The sequence below is a fragment of the Abramis brama genome, assembly GCF_963993115.1.
Source record: "Abramis brama genome assembly, chromosome: 25".
Taxonomy (NCBI): Eukaryota; Metazoa; Chordata; class Actinopteri; order Cypriniformes; family Leuciscidae; genus Abramis; species Abramis brama.
The window spans coordinates 6,089,341-6,113,668 of NC_139987.1; the positions used below are offsets into that span (position 1 = coordinate 6,089,341).

Consider the following 24,328-nt stretch of genomic DNA (forward strand, 5'->3'; position numbering starts at 1 on the left):
ACTCTCCAATTCAAGTGCCATCGGCAAAGCATGCTGGGAAATAGACATCCCAGCCGTTTCAGTTAAACTTAAGTTTGTTTAAATTAAAATAAATCATTTCATAAAACTCAAAACAATGAAACAGTTCAGTTTACTTTTTAGTTTTCAGTTTTCATCAAATTAATAAAAGTCATGTATATTAACCTGATATTTTATTAAGTGTTTTTTCTTCATTCAATAAAATGACCCTCAATTTTTTCATTCAATAAAATGACCCTGAGTTCTCTGAAAGCGTATAAAGGACATTTTAGCCAATAAAACAGGCAAATGTAAACCAATCAAATGCAATTTTCACATGCATATGATCTATAGCGCTATAACATCCCAAACCGTCTTAGACGTAAATGATTTTTCATAATAAATTCCACATCTATAGCAATGGAAAAAGACAGTATTGCAGAAATCCGCCCTTCTCGCTCACAACAAGCAGATGTTGGAGAAAAAAAAAAGTTTGACCAGAGGGCAAAATAAACAATTGAATTTTCGTTAACCCAGCTAATAGAATTAGCCGGGATAAAGTAGAGGCTGTCACAGTGTCGTGCTCTTAAAAGCCAGAGAGAGTCCACAGCCAACAGAAGTGGACCAACACGAGGACCGGTGGACACCTACCAGCTGAAAAACACATCTGAAACGGGATCAAGAAGTCAACAGAAGAACAATCCATTTGGGAGTTCTCAAAAGACGAAAGCGTAAGGAGATTTTTGACGACTTGTGACTTCAGATCAGCCCAAAAACATCAAACAGAAAGGGCCTTCAAGTGGAAGACAACATAGGCAATGCGTCTTCTCAACAAAGACCTGCGGTTGCAAGACGTCACCCTCATGTACCTCACCGTTTTGGCCACTGTGGTGGTGCTCTTGGTGGCTTCCTACCAGGCTCCTGCGCTCCCCTCCAGACCCCCCCTGGCCTACCACATCCCGTTAGACCCCTCGGGTCAGCTGGAGCTGTCCTGGAACATCAGCTATCCCACCCAGGAGGTCTACCTCGAGGTTAAGGTCAAAGAGCTGCACCACGGCCTTTTACTGGGCATGTCCGATCGGGGAGAGCCCACCAATGCCGACTTGGTCATTCTATGGGACGACGGTCAAAAATCCTATTTTGGGGTAAGAATAGTCCATATGCTTTTGGTTTTATGATGGTTTTTTTCTTTATGGTGTTGGAAATGTGCTCCGGGGATAGTGTAGGATTATGTGCTTTTATGAAATACGTATTTGAGATGAGCAGAAAAATGATGCAACATTATGCAGAATCTTGTCAATATGAGTGTTTTTCTTTTTTTGGCAAAAGGATTGTTCAGCCATAAATGAAATGTCTTTACTCACCCCACCATGTAATTCCAAACCTGCATGACTTTCTTTCTTTGGTGGAGCACAAAAAAAAGATATTTTGATGAATGTTTCAATTGCTTTTGTATGTACAATCAGTGGAGTCCAATGTTGTTTTGGACCCCATTGACTTGCACTGTATACACTCTAATAAATAAATGTTCTTTATTGGCATCGATGGTTCCATGAAGAACCTTTAACATCCATGGAACCTTTGCTTTGCACAAAAGGTTCTTTATAGTGGATAAAGGTTCTTCAGATATTTAAAGCTCTTTTAAGAACTGTTCACTGAAAGGTTCTTTGGGAAACCAAAAATGGTTCTTCTATGGCGTCGCTGCAAAAACCTTTATTTATGGACAAAAAATATTAAGAGATTTAAAAATCTCGTGTTCCACAGAAGAAACAGAAGTCATCCAGGTTTGGAACAACATAAATAATGACAGAATTCAGAGACCGTACTCGACTTTTTTGTTGTTGAATAATGAACGACTAATGACGAATTCTAACCTTTCGGTCAAAGCAACCTCTCTCCGTTGCTCTTGAGTCTGGCTTTATAGATCTTGTTATGATTGCCTGGCTACAGCAGACACCCACACACACACCCACACACACACACACCCGTGCACTTCCAGTTCAGCCGTATATTGCAACAACCCTTCTAACATTGAGCTGAACAGCACACATCTGGGTTTTGCCCGCCGCACCCCAAATAAAGTGGTTGAAGGAAGGTCATGTGTGTGTCAAGGCCCCTCTTCATTCATTATGCATGATTTATTTCATTATTTTGCCTTTGGATTGCACTGTTCAGTCCGTTTTGAATAAATGTTGTATGGCCAGCCGCTCGCCCTGCCTCCCTCAGCGTATGTCCAGGAGAAGAGTTACTGACAACAAGTCAAAACACTGTAGGCTGGCGGTAAATTCTGATTAAATTATAATTTAAAATGTCAATTTTGGTTTATTGGTTAAAATGTCAAGTATTTATACAAATATTTTATGATGGTTTTACCACTTTAACTTACTTTTTGGCAAATTTGCCAAACCTTTTTCTTAAAACCATACATTTTTGTTTGAAATAACTAACTCGTAAATTATTTTTTCTCAGATCATTATGTTGGGTAGTTAATATATTAATTATATATACACTACCTACCGTTCAAAAGTTTGGGGTACACATTTTTTCCCCCACAAAATGTATAAAACATTTATTCAGCAAGGATGCACTAAATTGATTAAAAGTGACAGTAAAGACATTTATAATGTTACAAAAGATTTCTGTTTCAAATAAATGCTATTCTTTTGAACTTTCTACTCACTAAAGAATCCTAAGGAAAATAAATTATCACGGTTTCCTCAAAAATATGAAGCATTGATGATAATCAGAAATGCTTCTTGAGCATCAAATCATCATATTAGAATGATTTCTGAAGGATCATGTGACACTGAAGACTGGAGTAACGATGCTGAAAATTTACCATCACAGGAATAAATTACATTTTAACATATATTACAATAGAAAATAGTTATTTTATTTTAATGTTACCATTTATACTGTATTTCAAATAAATCAAATAAATTTAGCCTAGGTGAGCATAAGAGAGTTCTTTCTGAAACATTCAGAGATGTTCAAATAGATAAACAAAGCTGATGTTTGTTTTTGTGATTGAATGTGATATTCTTAGGATGCATGGAGTGATAATGAAGGCAGAGTGACACTGGACACTCAACAGGACTATCAGCTGCTGGAGACTCATCAGTCCTCTGAAGGCTTCTTTCTGCTCTTCAAAAGACCATTCAGCACCTGCGACCCACACGACTACATCATAGAGGCACGTTACTAAACATCTGAAAGTAGAATAGCAGATAGAGGGCGCCGAGGTGGGACAAAGAGACAGTTGCATGATAATAGAGTGCAATAGTCTGGTTCCGGAAGGAAAAACTTCTTTCTCCACAGGGAAATTTGAACGATAACTTTTAAACCTTTAAAGACAGACCTACTGTGAGCTACGAGGTTGTTAATCCATAGTTTTTGCTTCTGTTGAAGCCGTCAGCCTGCATTATTTCAGCTTATTTTTTAAAATAATCATATTTAATTCCTAGTGAAAGAATACATTACCCATGATGCTGTACAAAAAATTACACCAATCAGTGAGACATAAAGTCTTCAGCTCCGCCCATTCATCTGAAGCACTGCGGATGATGTAATTGAGTCGATCTCTATAAGGTCTCAAAATACTGAAATATTTGTGTGTATATATATGCATATTTCGCAATAAACTTAAAATATATTGTTTTATATATATATCAACATTTGTACATGAGAACAATGTACATTTTATATTTATCCATCGTGTTTAATTTGATTATGCTGATTGCATTGTAGTTCTTTCCTTCACTAAAGCCGTTAAGCACAGTCTTGTCCCTTTGTCATTTTGTCCGATTTTCAAAAACTTTTTTGCTTCAAAGTTTGTAATGCTGTGATTCACCTCGGAGCTGATTGGCTTGGTTCATGGCTTATAACTCTTTAATGAAGACTTTTTTTTAAATCCCTAAGGGAAAAATACTTCCAGAACCAGCACTCTATAGTCCTTAGTCATGTTAGACGCCATATTGAATTTACCACGGGTGAAAACAAGGCTGTGAGGTATAAATAGACTTAGTTTTTACTACGGCATACACTATATAAAGGTCCAGATCATTTAATTTGAACAACTCATAACTTTCAAAACTGAGTTTGTCTACTGAAAGGTTTTTTTTTTTTTTCGGAAAGATGTTTTGTCAGATGAACAATTGATATGTTAAACAACAGTAAAATCCATTGAACGCACTGTATTCGATTTCTCACAGCCTCATTTTTATTCCTATCAAAAAATAAATATGGCGCTACCATGATTAAGGGATATATTAGGTCAGAAAATTACACATTTTTTAGCTTCATTAAAAAAAAAAGTTCTATCTTAAGTACTCTGAAGTGTTTGGGGGAAAATATTTCAGTCAGACCTTGTCTTCATTTACTCACCCTCATGTCGTTCCAAACCCTTCCATTCGTCCATGAAATACAGAACGAGATGTTTTGAAGAATGTCCGTGCTGCTCTTTTCCACATAATGATCATCGTCAGCATTCCGTCTAAATAGTTACTTAGTCATATGGGTCTGGAAAAACATATGGGTGATTAAATGGTAACAAAAAAATCCTTATTTCCAGGAAGGCACGGTCCACATAATCTACGCCTTGCTGGAGCATCCGATCCTATCTTTGCATGAGCTCAACATTTCCCGTCTCCAGCCTGGCGTCCAGCGGGTTCTGCTCCTGCGTCCGGACACTCTGTCCCTCGCTCTCCCGAGAGATGTGCACACCCTGGAGGTCCTGGCCCCTGAAGTCATCATCCCCACACAGGAGACCACGTACTGGTGCCACATCTATCAGCTCCCGCCTAATATGCCCAAGAACCACATTGTCAAGGTAACTTGAAACTCTTGGACCAATTATAACACTCTTTAGTCAAACACTTTTGTAAGTTTGCAGTGATGTAAACTGAATCTGAATGTAATTATGGAATTTGCTAAGGCAGTTATCAGTACTGCTATTAACTCTTTCCCCACCAGCGTTTTTGAAAAAAGTTGCCAGCCACTTCCAACTTTTAAAAAAATTATTAAGTTCATGGCCCCCAGAATATTTTGTTGTGTGACTATCTGAACATGCAACATATCAAAAGAAAGAACAGACCCTCTGTGTTTAAACAACAACAACAAAAGACGTTTTATTCTAGCTTCATGCATTCCTTTTTTATCAACACTTATGGGTAAGTCTCATAAAAAAGCAACATTTTGACGCATTTTTGTCAGTGACTGTCTGAATCGGATTCAAAAGATGATCAAAACATAGATGGAGTAGATCGAGTCCATCAACACCCCTAATGCTTCACAGTCCAATAGCTCGTCCTGGGTCGACATTTCATTCAGTAACGTTAGGCAGTTTTGATTTATATGCTTATTTATATGCACTGCAGTCGGTCCCTCTGTTTTCAGTGAATTGCAAAAGAGAGCCTTGTTTTTGTCCATTATGAGATTTGAACACATGTGGCTGTTCAAGTAGAACTTTCATTTCTTTTAAAAATGTGAGACATAATGCTGAAGGATGGAAAAGGACTACTTATGCAAAAAAAAAAAAAAAAGTACTCCAAGTAGTATGTCCAAATTCATAACAATCGAAAAAAACAGTAGGCATAAAATTCGTGGATGACCTACTACTTAAATTGAGATTCTGGAGTGTGCATTTTATGGACACTTTACTATCCCATGAGGCCACAGGAAAGGATTTGTGAATAGCAGTGAAGCGACGCAACTGGCGCTTATGTAGTGTATCCAAATTCCATTCATGATACATACATTCAGTGTTGCCAACTTACCGACTTTTCAGACCCCCTTAATGACTTTTTTCTCCCCCCAAAAAAGCATTTAGCGATAAATCTAGTGACTTTTTGGACTGTTGGTTAACATGTAGTCAGTCACTATATCACACTCGTTCTGTTGTCTGACAGAAAATATGTAAATGAGATCATCTTTTTTGGACATTCGGCTATATATTATATTAAAATACAGTACGTGAGCACAGATTAGGAGATGAAACCGATGTAAAGTGCTTACAATTGGTGCATGACATCATCTAGTAACATTTAGCGGCTTTTCCTACTTTTCCATTGAAAATAATTGGCAACTCCATACATTCATTCTATACTCACTCATTTATACTTTTTGACCTTTGCAGTAGGTCCCTCTCTTTTCAGTGAATTGCACAAGAGCACCTTGTTTTAAGTCAGAAACTTCAACTTTAAAAAACACATCCATTTTCGTCACTGTCTGAGTTTTAAGTCTTCATTTTTTTCGGCAAACAACTAAATAGCAACTAAGTTTCTCCTGTTTTATTCGACCTGATCCCATGGGAAAATATAATGTTACAATGTGGCGATTTCGTTTGAATTTGTACAATGTGAATCATACAAAACGTATGATTATTAGAAAAAAGCAAGCATGAAGGTCCCCTACTAAACAAACCTGTCTCTGGGGTGTAACTAGGGGGCATTTACATGACACCGTTTTCAGCTAAAAACTGAAAATGTATGCGTTTTGACCGTTCATTTACACGACAACATGTGCGTTTTGGGGGCCTGAAAACGCTAACTTTTGAAAAAGGGTTTAAAAATGCAGCTTTTTGAAAACGATCTTCTGCAAATCTGTGAAACGGTGATGTCATGTGCATGAGTATTGTGTGTTCAGTCTAGAGGCGCGTAGTGTTTCTTTACAAAGTGACATCGCCATCTACTGGCCTGGCATGAATAATACAGCGTTTTTAGTCGTTTTCGAAGATCCATGTGAACGGGGATTGTTTCGGCAACGTTGTCGTCTGTACGTGAAAAACGCACACTCAGTAAAAGCAATTACTTTTACTAAAATAAAATACAGTAAATTTCTGCAATTTATATCTCTTCATCTTTTTTTGCAGTACGAGTCTGTTATCACTCCTGGTAATGAGGCCATTGTTCATCACATCGAAGTGTTCGAATGTTCCCCTCAGATGGACACCGTACCTTCATTCAGCGGCTCCTGCGATTCAAAGATGAAGCCCCGCAAACTCAATTACTGCCGACATGTTCTGGCTGCCTGGGCCATGGGAGCGGAGGTACACGTGACTGCATACGGCATTTACATAGTATATAATTAAAGCCACAGTTCTCTTAAAAATGAAAATTTTGTTATCATTAACTCAGCATGACATTCAAAACCTCAATGGCTTGCTTCCCAGATAGCACACGTATGTCTACAAGACGTCTGTTAAAGATCACTTCATCTGGAAAACATCTGCTGTTTACTAACATCTGATAGACGCCTTTAAGATGTCAGTTTTACATAAACATTTTAAAGACATTTTCTAAACGTCTATTTGACATCTGACAGGAAACGTCCTATAGACGTATTGCAGATGATAAAACATTATAAAAAATACGTCTTCCAGATGTAAATACACACATCAAATAGACGTCTCCGTGATGTACGTGTGCTGTGGAACACAAAAAAAGATATTCTGAAGAATGTTCCCTCTGCTCTTTTCCCGTACAACGAAATTAATTAGGGAGTGTCAAGCTCAAAAAAGACAACGGAAATTACACACTAGCATTGTATCAAGTCTCCTGAAGCCATGTGATTTGCATGAGGAAAAGAGTGAAATTACGGTCTTCCTCTCTGCTGTAGCTCTGACACTTCTGCATATTCCTACATCTCCTGTCACAAATGTCTACTTTCATGGTTATCCTCTTTGACTGCATGCTTTCGCAATTTTTCATCATGAAGCATATCCGTAGAGGTCACTTTCTACATCAGTTTCTCCCTGTTTAGCGCTAAGTTTGAGAGCTAAAAACAGAACATATGATTATCAGCATCTTTAGGAGGCACACATACAGATGGGCTTTTTCTGTGCCAATTCGCCCACTCTAGGTAGGTGCCAGTCAAGGTTTTGAGCAGAGCTGTGAGCCAATCTGAAAGCAGAGGCGTCCTGATAAATCACTTATGGAGCCAAGGACCGATGCCGAGCTTGAGAGATAGAGAGAGAGAGAGAGAGAGAGCGAGAGAGAGAGAGAGAGGCCTGCAATGAGATTACATGGGAGTACAACAAACACAAATCATGTGTTCTGCTAGCTGCCAATGTCAAGCTGGAGAGATGAGATTATGTAGCAAAATTTAGATGTTTTTCTTCAGTAGATTGCAGTTTGCCCTCCCCCCCATCATTTCGTTTTTTAAATGTGTTTTAATGCCTTGTGAGAGAAGGAGGGGGAGTGAGTGAGAGCCAGGAGAGTGTGATAGAGGAACGGGAATGGGGCGAGAAACTGGAGGTGGAAGGAGGACGGTTATGTAAAGCGGTCCTTCGCACACGAGTTCTAAAACAGATAAGGGTTTAGGTTTCGACTTTGCAATCCTTCATAAGTCTAAAACGATGGTCGTGAACTGTCATGGATCTACAGGACTTTTCTGGCTCTGACTGAGCTGGAGTTGGCATAAGCTTCTTGTGCATTGGCTCAAATATCTTATAGCCTGCAAAGCATAAATCAGAAGCTTCACTGCACCACAATCAATCTTATTAAAGTTCACATACAGTTCTGTGTCTGTACGCACAGCCGTTCTACTACCCCGCCGACGCTGGTTTGCCTCTGGGAGGAGAAAGTTCTTCAAGGTTCCTTCGTCTTGAAGTTCATTACCACAACCCTCTCCTTATATCAGGTATGCAACAGGCACTCAAACCATGTGAAATACTTCAGCCCAGTTGCTTGATGATGATGAAAATGCTGCGTCATATTGCATAGTATACACTTACTATTTATAATGCTTATTAAAAATAAATGTAAAATAGTTGACGTAATGAAATAATTTCAAACAGTTGTATTCTACATATTGTTTTTATTTGTATGATATTAGACACCATATAATGAGGTCATTATAAAACCATCTTTGCCAGTCCAAAAGTGCTTTGCATTATGGGATACAGTATTCTGCACTGTGTGCTTTGTTGGAGACTGTAAATATAATAGGATCAGAGTATTCTGTGTGTAAGTATTTCTACAACTTTGGTATTTTTTTTTAGGATCACACTAAAATGGTTATCATAAAGAAAACTTCATTATCATTTATTTTTACTCCTTTTTGTGTTTACTACTATTTTGTTTTACCCTTGTCCCAGAGCCTTTCAATCTTAAAATATGAAAATTCATAATACAAATATGAGTTGGTACATGTTTAATTTTGCCCATAATACTCCTCCACCCCCCTCCACCTTATTTTTAGCAAGACTGAAGGCCATTTTATTTCAAAACGGTTTAAAACATTAGCACAAATTTGAGCATGAAATTGTGCAAAACAAAATCATGATTCATTAGTAAATTTTATTCAAAAATATATTCCAGATTTACATAATGTAAAAACAACTAAAACCACACAACTAAAACCACACGCAAAAAAACAAAACAAACAAAAAGGTTTAGGGGAGTCAAGGCACCCAAACACTACAAGATAATCAAGCCTGTTTTGGGCCCAATTCTCCTCTTCCAACAATCCTAGTCAAAGTCTCGATTATCTTGATGGTGAATCTGAATCTGCTCGGAAGAACGTTGGGCCGCACCGATCTCAAAGTGTAAATATCAGCGATCAAAGATTTTACATACCCGACGTTATTAAGACAGTTGCGAAAGGTAGTCAGTGAAGGACAGTGATGTGTCAGAGATTGTAAGTATTACAATGACAGCTCTATATACAAGCAACTGGAATCTGATATTGGCCACATTTAAAACAACAATGTGAACAGCTATGCAAAAAATAGTAGCTATAGTTAAAGAAATACCCAATTTGAATACTGCTCACAAACTATATAATCCAGCAAGCGTATAGCATGCTAGTATTCTTCTAAACTCCTCAACAGCCTGATTTCTCCAGTCTACTTCCTTTGATTTCTAAATGCAGAACTCTTCATCACTCGTTCTGTGTGTGTTTGTCACAGGACGGAGGGATTCCTCAGGCATTCGTTTATGGTACACTCCATCTCTGAGGAGGTTTGACGCAGGCATCATGGAGCTCGGGCTAGTCTACACTCCTGTCATGGCCATTCCTCCCCGCCAGCGCTCTTTCCAGCTGACTGGCTACTGCACCGACAAGTGCACACAGACGGTCCCGGATCCTCTCAAACATTCCTAAATACTGCACTTCACTCAAGCCAGCCGAATAAATTCAAGATAAATTCAACCAAAGCTGCGACTGAAGATAAATCTAGAGCATCCAGTTCTAACTGCATTCAGACTTTGAATTCAATTAAAACACATTGGGTGACTTCCTGAAAATAGATTAGGGCCATTTTTCAACAAATTATGCAATCAAAGTAGACTAACTTACTAAAAAAAAGAAAAACACTCCCATTTAGGGTGTAATAAAAGTCTAATAAACCAGCCCACAGTGGCAAAGCTCAGCAACAAAAGGACAATTGTGAAAAAACAAAGCATTGTTATAAGAGAGCATACTGTATAACGTCAAGTAACTCAGTTTGGGCTACTATATCATGAATGATAGTTCAAATCATGTGGCTTGGTGAGGTTAAGTTGCAAAAAGCAACCACTCAAAACACCCTAGCAACACCCCAGCAACGCACTAACATTAAAACCACTTACATTTTCTTCATAAAATGTCAAATATAGTTGACATATTAATGATGAAATATATTTTTTTCTGTCCTCCAGGCTCTTCCTGCAGGAGGTGTACATATATTTGCATCGCAGCTACACACTCATCTGGCCGGCCTCGGGGTGAGAACCGTCCTGGTGCGAGGAGGCAGAGAGCTGGAAGTGGTGCAGGAGGACAGACACTTCAGCACTCACTACCAGGTATTACCAAGTTTGTTTAAGTATAGAAAATTAGTTTATCTTTTACCCTTAATACATTTACCTGGTCTTATTGTGCATGATACATGAGTGCACGACACGTTATTCCAAAATAAAAGTTTTTCCATAATATTTCATCATAATATAATAACTCCGCCTCTAAAACAACTGTCCCTCTCTGCTGACATCACCAAGCCCTCTTATTTTTCAACCAATCCCCTCCAACCACATAGAGACCACACCCAGCTAACTGTTCATGAGGAAACTGCAGGGGGTTTGTGGTTTGATGAAAATCTAATAATCAATTGAATTAATCAATTCAATTTAAAAATGAAAATAATTTTAAAATAACAAAATAAAACATATATCTTATTAAAATGTTTTATTTGTTTACCTGTATGTCATGTGACCATTAACCGACACTAGGCCATAAGCTAACTTTAATCATACAGATGTGCTGTTAAAGTGCCACTATTATGCTTTTTTGAATATTACTGTTCATGTAGTGTGTAATATAGCTGTTTGTTACTGTAAAAGGTCTGCAAAGTTTCAAAGATCAAAATGGACAATAAATGGAGTTAATGTCTCCTAAAAGAAAGACGCGATTCTGAATTGCCTGAAAAGAGTCGTCAGTAATTCAAATCGTACAGGAACCTACGTAAGTTTTGTAAAAAATGTGCACAATGCCAGCCTATGTTCTTCATTGGCTCCCTGCAAACAACGTCTAGTCTGACCCTCAAACACTGTATCTGAGGCCTGGAAGAGTTTGGTTTGTGTTGTCGAGATGTTGAGAAGATGCTGTTTTCTGTGCTGTGAAAGCAAATCCACTTTGATACACTTACAAAGGATGAGGACTCAGACTCGGATTGATGCCATTGTTACTGCTCATATCACTGTGTATCAAGTGCTGAGGATAATCTGGAGCTAAAATTCAGATATGGCAATGGCCGTTTGGTTTCCGACACGACCTTTAAGTGGTAGACCAATCACAACAGACTGGGCCATCTGACCAATCAGAGCAGAGTAGACCAATCACAACAGGCCGGGCCATCTGACCAATCAGAGTAGAGTAGACCAATCACAAGAGACTGGGTCATCTGACCAATCAGAGCAGAGTAGACCAATCACAAGAGACTGGGTCATCTGACCAATCAGAGCAGAGTAGACCAATCACAAGAGACTGGGTCATCTGACCAATCAGAGCAGAGTAGACCAATCACAACAGACCGGGCCAACTGACCAATCAGAGCAGAGTAGACCAATCACAACAGACTGGGTCATCTGACCAATCAGATCAGAGTAGACTAATCACAACAGACTGGGCCAACTGACCAATCAGAGCAGAGTAGACCAATCAAAACAGACTGGGTCATCTGACCAATCAGAGCAGAGTAAACTAATCACAACAGACTGGGTCATCTGACCAATCAGAGCAGAGTAGACCAATCACAACAGACTGGGCCAACTGACCAATCAGAGCAGAGTAGACCAATCACAACAGACTGGGTCATCTGACCAATCAGAGCAGAGTAGACCAATCACAACAGACTGGGTCATCTGACCAATCAAAGCAGAGTAGACCAATCACAACAGACTGGGTCATCTGACCAATCAGATCAGAGTAGACTAATCACAACAGACTGGGCCAACTGACCAATCAGAGCAGAGTAGACCAATCAAAACAGACTGGGCCATCTGACCAATCAGAGCAGAGTAAACTAATCACAACAGACTGGGTCATCTGACCAATCAGAGCAGAGTAGACCAATCACAACAGACTGGGCCAACTGACCAATCAGAGCAGAGTAGACCAATCACAACAGACTGGGTCATCTGACCAATCAGAGCAGAGTAGACCAATCACAACAGACTGGGTCATCTGACCAATCAAAGCAGAGTAGACCAATCACAACAGACTGGGTCATCTGACCAATCAGAGCAGAGTAGACCAATTACAACAGACTGGGTCATCTGACCAATCAAAGCAGAGCGGGCTCTCAGAAAGGTGGGGTTTAGAGAGACCGGATCTTTTACCGAACAGTTTCAGACACTGAGAAAAGAGGAGATTCTGAAATGTATATTATAAGAACATTAAAGTGTTTGTTGACCTTGGATGCATATAAACATATTGTAGGAGACCTCCAAAACAAAATTAGGAGCCTTTAAAATAGCATATTAGGGGCACTTTAACTTATTTATGTATTGTCTTAAAATCTCAGGGGGAAGGGAAAGTGTATATTTAAGGTGCTGTAACTGTTCACCATTTACTTTTTATTTAAGTTTTTTTTTTTCAGTTGACTTAAATACTTTTTAAAAGTAAAAATTTTCATTTCGCTCCATGAATGCAGTTTATAATAGTTTCAGATGACGTGTCGCATGTCACATTGACTGCAGCACACTGTTCCCTGCTTGAGACGTGTCAACCACCCACGTTTCCCTGCAGTGTACCTGAACAGCTGACGGGTTCATCACACCCACGCCATCTTTCATGCTCACATACTCCTGTAATAAAAACCTTTAAATGAAATACAAGTGATTTATTTCTGTGCTGCCCTTTTCAAATCAAAAAAGTAACATACTATTATCGCATATTATTGTATATATTTTTAGGGCACTGCTATGCGGTTGATACAATTCTAATAGGCCATAGAAAGTTGCTATGCTAACAAATTCAGATGCATTCAGTTTTGGTTCTCATACATATTGTAAAACGAAAAATCAATCAAATGCTAACATTTGTAACCTTTTCCTTTTTTGTGCAGATTATCCGTGTTTTAAAGAAGATGGTGACTGTTTTGCCAGTAAGTTGCTCTTCACACATGTAAAAGCTGAGGCAATATTTAGATGAGAGAAAGAGAGACGGTGCAGTGCAGACTTTACAGGAAACGCCTGGAGCCAGCAAGCCACCAACAAAAGCACAGATCTACTGCATTTAGACTGTCAATACAAGCACCCACACACGGCTGAGGCTGCCAATCTAATGCTAACCTGCCAAGAGACATTCATTCTAACATGCTCTACAAATAGCGAAGTGCTAAACCCCATCTGAACGTGTGTGATTGCTGCTTTGTGCGTTTGTCTACCCCACAGGGCGATGCTCTCGTCACAAAGTGCACGTATAACACTGAAGACAGGAACAAAGTTACAGTGGTAAGTCTGAGCAATAGCATATGCTTACACGTAAAATGACACAAGCACTCAAATACATTCTCTCATGTGAATTTGGAGGATCTAGACGCCACAGACTGATTGGCTGGAAATCAAAGTTCAAAACTCTCAGAATGAGATTGTTATCATCCTGCACAATATAACACAAGTTTATAATACACATTTAACTAAGAGCTGCTTGAGCTAAATTAAACCCACACTGATAAACTATTACATTTAAGCTACTACTGTTTAATAGGATACAATTTGTCATTCATCCAGGTAAACATTTAATATATGCAAATAGGCATTACTGACCCAGTCTGTTGTGATTGGTCTACTCTGATCTGATTGGTCAGATGGCCCAGTCTGTTGTGATTGGTCTACTCTGATCTGATTGGTCAGATGGCCCAGTCTGTTGTGATTGGTCTACTCTGCTCTGATTGGTCACATGGCCCAGTCTTTTGTGATTGGTCTACTCTGATCTGATTGGTCAGATGACCCAGTCTGTTGTGATTGGTCTACTCTGATCTGATTGGTCAGATGGCCCAGTCTGTTGTGATTGGTCTACTCTGATCTGATTGGTCAGATGGCCCAGTCTGTTGTGATTGGTCTACTCTGATCTGATTGGTCAGATGGCCCAGTCTGTTGTAATTGGTCTACTCTGCTCTGATTGGTCACATGGCCCAGTCTTTTGTGATTGGTCTACTCTGATCTGATTGGTCAGATGACCCAGTCTGTTGTGATTGGTCTACTCTGATCTGATTGGTCAGATGGCCCAGTCTGTTGTGATTGGTCTACTCTGCTCTGATTGGTCAGATGGCCCAGTCTGTTGTGATTGGTCTACTCTGATCTGATTGTTCAGATTGCCCAGTCTGTTGTGATTGGTCTACTCTGCTCTGATTGGTCAGATCTGCCCTGTCTACTCTGCTCTGCTCAAATATATATCCGTGAATATGCTAATTAGCCCCACCTCCACTCACGCCAGCTCACAGATTCACTCGACCAACTTACTGAGGTAAACGCGGCACAATGATATCGCTCTTTACAACGTCAGACACAAGGTAGCCTTTTGCTTGACTATGTTATCAAACAGCTGAGGTCAGGCACTGATGTTGGACGAGAAGGCCTGGCTCGCAGTCTCCGCTCTAATTCATCCCAAAGCTGTTCTATCGGGTTGAGGTCAGGACTCTGTGTAGGCCAGTCAATTCCTCCACACCAAACTCACTCATCCATGTCTTTATGGACCTTGTTTTGTGCACTGGTGCGCAGTCATGTTGGAACAGGAAGGGGTCATCCCTAAACTGTTCCCACATTGGGAGCATGAAATTGTCCAAAATGTCTTGGTATGCTGAAGAATTCCTTTCACTGGAACTAAGGGGCCAACCCCACACCATAATCCCCCCTCCACCAAACTTTACACTTTGCACAATGCAGTCAGGCAAGTACCGTTCTCCTGGCAATCGCCAAACCCAGACTCGTCCATCGGATTGAGTCCAGTGAGAGTCCGCTCTAGAGTCCAGTGGCGGCGGCTTTACAACACTGTATCCGACGCTTTGCATTGCACTTGGTGATGTAAGGCTTTGATGAAGCTGCTCGGCCATGGAAACCCATTCCATGAAGTTCTCTACGCACTGTTCTTGAGCTAATCTGAAGGCCACACAAGATTTGGAGGTCTGTAGCTATTGACTGCAGAAAGTTGGAGACTTCTGCGCACTGTGCGCCTCAGCATGCGCTGAACCCGTCTGTGATTTTACGTGGCCTACCTGATTTCGTTCAGAATCACTTCTTTCTTTTAGGAGACTAAAAAAATAGCATTATAGGGGCACTTTAAAAGGAAGTTCACCTCAAAATTGAATCGTTATTTACTCACCCTCATGTCATTCCAAACATGAATGACTTTTTCAAAAGGAGAAATGGTGAATAAGTGAAAGAAAACTGAACCTGTCAAGCTCCGAAATGACAAAAAAACTGTCCGTAGGATCTGTGTGTATTGTGTAGGATTGTGTTCATAGTCTTCTGATGCTACTGTATACAACAGCTTTGTGTGAGAGAAACAAACATTTTACTTCACTTCAAATCAAGTGGCTTTGTTTTCTCACTTCCGCAGGGTGGTTTTGGGATCATGGAAGAGATGTGTGTCAATTACGTCCATTATTATCCCCGTACACAGCTGGAGCTGTGCAAGAGCCACGTGGACACAGATTACCTGCAGAAATACTTCAGTCTCATCAACAGGTACACCACAAGTCCACAAAACATCCACTCAAAAACACCAAACATGACCTTCCTGTATGACGTCTAACACATCCCAGACAGACATTACCTCACAATGAGAAGAAAACCTTGAAAACAGCAACACTGCTGTTGATGTGTCACAGCGCGCTGACCCAGTCGGGCTACAACAACAACAGCATGCCTGAAAATAATGTCTTTCTTTGAGACTAACTGCCTGCGGACAAGAGGAATACTTTCAATTCCTGTACAAATTCAGACGGAAAAACAGAAATGAGTTTTCTTCAGCAATGCATAAACAAAGAGAAGGCTATGACATTTGCATTCATCCATTTTGCACAGGCAAATTGCATTTTCTAGCTTCAAAAAAAGCAATTTTACGACATTGTTGTGAGGTCAGACCAATTATGAAAGTGGTTTTGTGTCTATGCAACCAAATTTCCACTTCTTGAGATGTTTTGGGGGTGGAAAGGTCTACCAAGTTTTGTTGTATTGTCATCTGTGTAGGTTTCAAGGACGTGAGAGCTGCAGTTGTCCTCAGACTACTGTGGAAGAGCAGTTCTCCTCAATAACCTGGGACGGCTTCAGCGGGGATGTGCTGAACTCCCTCTACATCACTTCCCCCATCTCAATGCACTGCAACCAATCTACCGCCGAGCTCTTCCCCGTAAGCACAACACTTAAGCCACGATTTCACTATCTCCGACAAACTGGAAGCCATTCATTTCCAATGGAGGGTAATACGGGAGCTGTGTGAAGTTATGACCATATGCGTATGCAGAATTTGTAGATTCGTGTATATTTAAACTTTTGTGGCTATACCTCATGTGAACCACCCAACTTTATAAGGTGTATTCTAATCAAAACTGAGATTAGTGAAAAACAAAGTGAGAATTAGCAATATTTTTTTTTAAATCTACTATGTTCTTCTTACATATTGGCAGGCATTTGTTGTGTCTGGATAAATTCATACATTCATTTTACCATCGTGAATAAGCGGAGGGTAATGGCCAGTATTGGGGAAAGTAACTTTTACAACATGGTTACAATATTGCGATACTCCCTTAAAAAAAGTAAATTACATTACTTAGTTACTTTTTACGGAAAGTAATGTCACACTACTTTTGCATGACTTTTTCTCACCTGCCTGAGTCTCAGTCTAAATAAAAAAGCCTTGCAAGTGTTTAAAGCACCTTCATTGTGTTTTAAAGACACATTTAGAATATTATTATATTCTGAGCACTTAGAATATTTCCTGACCCCCAGAATTATGTATGCCATACAAAATATATCTTAATATTACAGGTTACATTACCTACTGTACAACTCTTTTTATTGAAAGTCGAAAGTAATGTGTTTTGTTACTTTTGTAATTTTTGTCTGTTCCCGCACATCCATTAGTGTGTTATGGAGAAGAGAATGTTAATTACATTTTTTAAAGTTAATTAATTAAATTGAAATGTAAGCATAACTTTTAAAAAAAAGTAACTCAAATATTAATGTGTAAATTTATAATTTAAAATTTATTTAAAATTTAATTTAAATAAAAGTAATGTGTTACTTTACTCGGTACATCAAAAAGTAATCTGATTACTTACAGTAATGCATATTAGTTGTAACTGGTAACAAGTAACACTGGTAACAGCTGCTTGTACGATGGACACTAGGGGCCAAAGACAACAATTGTTTGCGAAGGTTGGTGACAGTGGAAAGGCGGCTTTTGAGTTTTTACAGAAATGGTGTTTAAAAATGAACATTTTAGTACAAAAAATTTAGAAATTCTTATCTTGCACTCATAGATTTGATTAGAATCAGATCCGAAAATGATATATATATATATATATATATATATATAAAATCGAAACTCAACAAAGAAAACCTTGAATTTGACAAATTGCATAGTGTGCATCATGTGTGCTTACACACATATTACTTATGATGTATACGCATATTTGTATGCAAGCCATCATCGAGAGTTGAAAAGCAGTTGTGCTGCTTTACAATTTTGTAGAAACAGTGATACATTTTTTAAGGAATCGTAGAAAGTCCAAAAGAACAGCATTTATTTGAAATAGAAATAAATAAAAAGAACATTATAAATGTCTTTTTTGTCACGTGTGATCAATTGAACGCATCCTTGCTGAATTTAAAGTATTAATTTCTACCAACATTTACCAACAGTTTTAAATTAAATCTGTAAAAACTTGAAATGAAAAAAGAAATGAATACATTTGAACGAGGATTTAAACAATATCTGTCCTCGAAAGCTTCGGTAACATTATGAATACACATACAAATATGTGAATGGGATTTAGAGGTTTAGGGTTCATATAAACAACTTTGAAATTGGATTGGATTAATTTGGATTAACAAAAATGAGTCAATGTAACCATACCTAATGAGAAAATGCCATCTCAGGTTGAACTGAGATTCGGATATCTTTACATATTAACGCTCAAGTCTTTTCTCTTAGGGTCAATGGGAGAAACAGGAGATCCCGGTGGTGACGGCAGAGCTCCAGAGAGCCCCGTACCCGTGTGAATTAAACCCTCGAGCGAGTGACAACCCTACAGAGGTCCGGTCTGACAGCAGCGTCTGATGCCCAGACACGCATCTGCCTCCTGCTGAGCTCAACCTTTACCACTCTCTGCTCAACAACAGATTCACACAGCAGCCTGGACACTCTGGAGGAGATGTGCTTTAAAGTTATCACATTAAATCAATCACTAAAGTACTGTTTTGTGTGTAGACTATTATTTTAGATATTACATTAATATTTGTTTGAGAAGGTGCAGTATGTAAAAAACATCATTAATATGGACGAAGGTGCTTTATTGTGAAGTATATACTGAATACTGTTAACTATTTAGATAGTAAAATAGTCCACATTACGCAATGATGAACATTACTAATAGTAGCAGGTTAAATAATGCATGCTTAATTCCGTGGCTGGCGTACAGTTTTCTCAGAAATAAAAAATATTTAAACATTTTTATAGTTTTGTTTTGTGTAAAAACATCCAATGAAATGAGTCAAGAAGTTGGTATTATTTACGGTTCTTTCGCTACACTGTTAAATTGAGTGCAGTGCATTGTGGGATATTTTTCCAAAGCACTATGCTGTACGCTTGAACTAGTAGTGACAAAATGTGTAGTATGCATCCGGGAACTCCATGTGTACAGAAGATCTACACTGCCATTCAAAAATTTGGGGTCGTAAAATAATCGTTTTGTATTTTAATATATTTTAAAATGTAATTTATTCCTGTGATCAAAGCTGAATTTTCAGCATCATTACTCCAGTCTTCAGTGTCACGTGATCCTTCACAAATCATTCTAATATGATGATTCGATAGCATTATCAATGTTGAAAACAGTTGTGCTGCTTCATATTTTTGTGGAAAACAAGATTTTTTTTGGACGAATAGAAAGATGAAAAGAACAACACATTTCTGAAATAGAAATCTTTAGTAATATTATAAATGGCTTTACTGTCACCTTTACTGTCACTAATTTCTATCAACAACAAAAAAATCTTACTGACGCTAAGGTTTTGAACGATAGCGTATATTTTGGGGATATTTAATTTTATTCTATCAATCAATAAATTCCACTAGAAACAAACTTTGTTGTATTATTTTATTTTAATACTGTGAAGCTGCTTTGATACAATCTGTATTGTGAAAAGCGCTATACAAATATACTTGATTTGATTTGATTTGATTTGATGTTCTCCTATTAGACAGAAAAATACAACGAGTTACAGATTTCACAATATGACAAAATTAGGTTTTATTCTTCATAAATTTTTCAAATTTACACTTTCCATTTAAACAACATATAAAATTAAACAGCAGTCAGCTTCAAGGCCAGATTTTAGAAAGAGTTTTTACTATTATTAATTATTACTAGTAATGAGGAAAATAGGTAAAATACCATAAAATATTAATATAAGTTGATGGCCCAACATGCAGAAATCATGTTCGGTTTCTCTTGTTCTGTCTGGAAAATACAGCGTACAAGATGATTTGTAACATGTACACAAAACAGACCTTCAAATCAAGACAATATCTTTATTTAATTCCATAGATATATATTTGGCAAACATTCATTAATCCCATGTGACCACTGAATAACATCTTTGATGCACAGCTATTCAATGAAAAAACTCACAAATGTTCAAACCAGCACAGAAAAGTAAGAGTCAGGCTCATGATTGCTCACTAAAATATGATTTTCTGAATGATTTCGTTCTGAAAACGATGCAGTTTAAGGCACAGGAAGATGCTGAACACTATTACACTGAATAACCAGTTTTAATTTTTTTTAATTCACATTAGTACTTCTTCTGTGATCCGTTACGGTGAATCATCCCTTTAAGACAGTGAATATAAATCCAGAAGAAACAGTCATTTGTTTTGTCCAGGAATGCTGATGTGTTGAATAAAGGTCTGAATCAATTACATTCTGGCCTCGTGCACTTGTGGAGAACCGTAGATCCCCTTAAGACGCTTGTTTTCGGGGTCGAAGGGTGATTTCAAGTGAGCTGTAGCTTTGTATGTGACGCCCATCCTCTCCAGCGTGAATTCACCACTGCGGATGAAATCAGGGCTCACCTGCGAACATAGACACATTTGAGTTGAAATTAAGATGGAAATATGATTAAAAGTAACATTTTTATCAGTGTCAAACCATGCAATGCAAATGAGGTCTGCTCTCCTCACCTCCCTCTCTTTCTATCTTTCCCCTCGTGCTCGCTCTCTGTCAGGGGTTGCATCTCTTTTTAATTAAATCTGAAGAAGCTGCAGGCATTACCCTGTGGAGTCGAGATCAAGACGCATTCGCTGGAAAACTAGCCTGACCTCTTTAAGTGGGCACATTGCAGCATTAATGGACACATTGGTAGATGTCCACTGATTGGCACTGAGAATGAAGCAGAACGCTGTGGCTACAGTAACTAAAGCACAAACTATTGTGCAATGGTGAACAGATGATCCTACTGTTTGCTCATGTTATTAATACAGAGAGCAGTGTCTTGAGCTCCACATACTCCTATGTGTATTTAAAGGTACAGTAGTTCAAAATATTAATATGTATTTAGTATCTTCAGAGAATCACAAAAAGAGACAGAATGCTGAAGCTTCTGTTTTCTATACAATGAAAGCGGGAGTTTTATACGGGTTTATACCGATTTATACAGTGCAATAGTCAGGTTCTAGAAGGAAAAACTCCATTCATTTTCTCAATAACAGAGTTGATTTTAAAGATAACTTATAAACCGTTTAAACTGAGGAAGACCTAGGGTGTGTTCACACTTGGCATGTTTGGTTTGATTAAAGCGATTGCTCTGTTAGTGCGGTTCATTTGAATAAGTGTGAACGCTGCCGTCTGAACCCTGGTGAACACCAAACAAGAGGGCCGAGGCGCTGAAAAGATCTCGCTCCACTTCCAAACAAACTCTGATGCAGTTCAACTTAAATATGAACGCAACACGGACCAAAGACATGTAAACGAACCAGGAAGGTGAGACCCTAAAAAGGACAGAAAGCTCAAGCATATCGTTTTCTCGTCATAGTCGTGATGTTGCCCATCACAGTTCAGTTCAGGCGTCATAACCGCGTCTCCTCACAGCAGATCTGTGTGTGTGTGTGTGTTTGTGTGACGGAGGGATTCCTGACACTGTTTTGACTCCTTTACACACTTCACGAGTTCTCAGCTGCTCAAAATACCATCATATGTAGCTACGCACACACAGCGAGAGCATTTAGCCCAGAACACAGCATTGTTTTGGGTGTTCGGTAAGTTCGGTCTCAAAATAGACAATAAAAAAGCCGATCAATCAGGTTGTGAACATATCTCTATGCTTTTAGGTTCAGTATCTTTTGGTTTGGCGTTAAAACGCCAATGTGAACGATAAGCGGACCAGGACTAAATGTTTTTTGGTCCGGACCAAACGAACCGAGCTACAAGTGCGAAGCTGAACACACTCCTAATGTGAGCAACAAGGTTGTTAATTGATGGTATATGCTTTTGTTAAAGCCATCAGCCTGCATTACTTTCTAATTAGGCCAATTTTTTAAATAATCATGTTTAACAGCTGAATCATTGGTGAAAAACTACATTACCCATGATTCTGTTAAAAAAGTATGTTCTATATAGTATGAAATTGAATGCGAGTAGAATGAATGAAATTCGGACGTACTACTTCCACCATGTTCAGTTGAGTCGCTTCACTAGCCTGGTTTCCAATACTGATTTGCGCAAAACTTTTGCGATATTTTCTAAATGTTGATAAAAACACTATTTTTTTCACTTTTCTATGTCCGATGTTATGCAACTAAAAAATGTTTCCTTTCTTTCGCGATAAATCATTAAAAAAATCATGGCGACGGCTGTTGGCAGGTTTACGTATATCTCAGCCACCGCACTAGCCATTGTTTTTAACCGAAGGAGACGTAGGCGTGATATCCCAGCTTTAAAGGCAAGGAAAGCCCCTTATACTTAGGAGCGGCACATATGAGGTGTTTCTCCCTCCTATCTGCTTCAAGCTCTTGATAAATTGTGGCATTTCTTTGTTGTTTAGAATCCAGTATTCCTGTGATACTTTTGTCTTTTTATGTATTCTGTTCAAACAACACCTTTAAAGTATGATCGACTTTAACGTACACCAGGTGACCTGTAAATGCGAAAAAACTGTTTCCATTGCAGTTTTACAATTTGAAACCATTTTAGTCACAGTTTGAAGCCCTGGTCATGATAGCTTTGTGTGACAAAAATTTAAGATGTTTAAACCAAAGTTTAAGATGTTTCTAAATTTCTTCTTTTTGTCTTCCATGGTAGAAAGAAAGTCACATGGAAACTTTAAACTAGAAACAACAAAGTCTTATGCATGAAGTCTCAAGGTCTCTCTTCCATGAATAATACTTGTGTGACATTATGCCCAGTGATGTGTCTGTTATCGTCTTCCTCGCTGTGGAATGGAGATGTCTCAGTTCTACCTCCCCATCTGTCCCTCCTCATCTAGTTGTCTGTCAGTTAGCATTAACTACACATCCCCCTGTATCATGTCATACTTGTACACAGACTTCAGAGTGTGTCCAAGCATTACAACGCACACACTCACAAGGTCTCCCTTCCCTCTAAAACCATCACACACACACTAATTTATGTCAAGCTCTCTCAAACCTTTATATTTTCAAGTATTTTCTATCTAAAATGTTTAATTAACCATCACACGCGCACACGTACACACACACACACATTTCATTAGAATTTATTACATAAAATGTTATATATTTATGGTTGAGAAACCTTGAGACTTCATTCAAACTTTTTTTGAGTTTCTAGTTTAATAAATATATTATTTATTTTTTAATTTTGTAGTTTATAGTTTAAATGTAAAAAAAAAAATTGAAACCTGCCTTTCTCCATTATTTGATAAATTAATATTACATTATATATATATAAAACATTTTATTTTATTTCTTTTCATGGTTACTTATGTTAAAGGTTGTTTAATAATAAAATGTTTTTCAGTGAATTTCCATCAAAACCTAAAGTGTTATTTGCAGTGATCATACGATGAGGTTTAGGTCATAGCACCCACCGTAGCCCATCGTTAGACACTGGATTAATGCAAATGAGCACTTGACAATAATGGCAGTATGAGCTCAGCAGAGAGCATGACACACACACACACACACACACAACCCTTCATCTAATCATCGCTCTTTAAATGACCCCATATGAGGAGCAACTCGCATGACTCACCCTGAATCATAAAAGCAGAAAAGGAAAAATGAGTGTGTATGCGTCAAAGACCCAAATCAGCGGAGTGTCTTAATACTTATCTCTTAAAAGTACTTGCCCAAGCTCAAGTTCAGTTATAGTTAAAATATCATGTTGATAATGAGTAATGACCCATTCTCATATTTTGATGTCTGATCTGACTGTGTGAGTAAAACAGTCGTTAAACCCACATTTTGTAGCACTAGCTGCAAAAAAGAAAGATGTTCTTCTCAGTATTTTCTCAGTACAAATATCTAAACATTCTTCAGTCAAGATACATTTACTTGAGAAGCAAAATTATATAAGACGTCAAGTCTTCTGAAAAACTGATTAAAATGGAGTTTTTGCTTAATACAAGAAAAAAATATCTGCAAATGAGGGTCA

General features: G+C 38.4%; 2 protein-coding genes across 2 annotated transcripts in view; one reads left to right on the plus strand and one right to left on the minus strand.

Annotated features, from left to right (window-relative positions):
• The first annotated feature begins 600 nt into the window (after positions 1-600).
• On the plus strand, positions 601-19,148 carry dbh (dopamine beta-hydroxylase (dopamine beta-monooxygenase)). Its single transcript, XM_084105224.1, has 12 exons — positions 601-1,142; positions 3,044-3,194; positions 4,572-4,825; positions 6,866-7,042; positions 8,532-8,634; positions 9,905-10,071; positions 10,635-10,778; positions 13,538-13,576; positions 13,866-13,925; positions 16,033-16,160; positions 16,665-16,824; positions 18,631-19,148. Exons 1-12 carry the CDS (start codon positions 816-818, stop codon positions 18,754-18,756), a joined length of 1,836 nt encoding a protein of 611 aa, XP_083961350.1. The 5' UTR covers positions 601-815; the 3' UTR covers positions 18,757-19,148.
• A 775-nt stretch (positions 19,149-19,923) lies between these two features.
• sardh (sarcosine dehydrogenase) overlaps positions 19,924-24,328 on the minus strand; it is a 67,240-nt gene continuing 62,835 nt past the window's right edge. Inside the window, exon 21 of the mRNA XM_084104736.1 lies at positions 19,924-20,772. Within this exon, the coding sequence (XP_083960862.1) occupies positions 20,617-20,772 (156 nt within the window). The 3' untranslated portion in view covers positions 19,924-20,616. The remainder of the gene's footprint in view (positions 20,773-24,328) is intronic.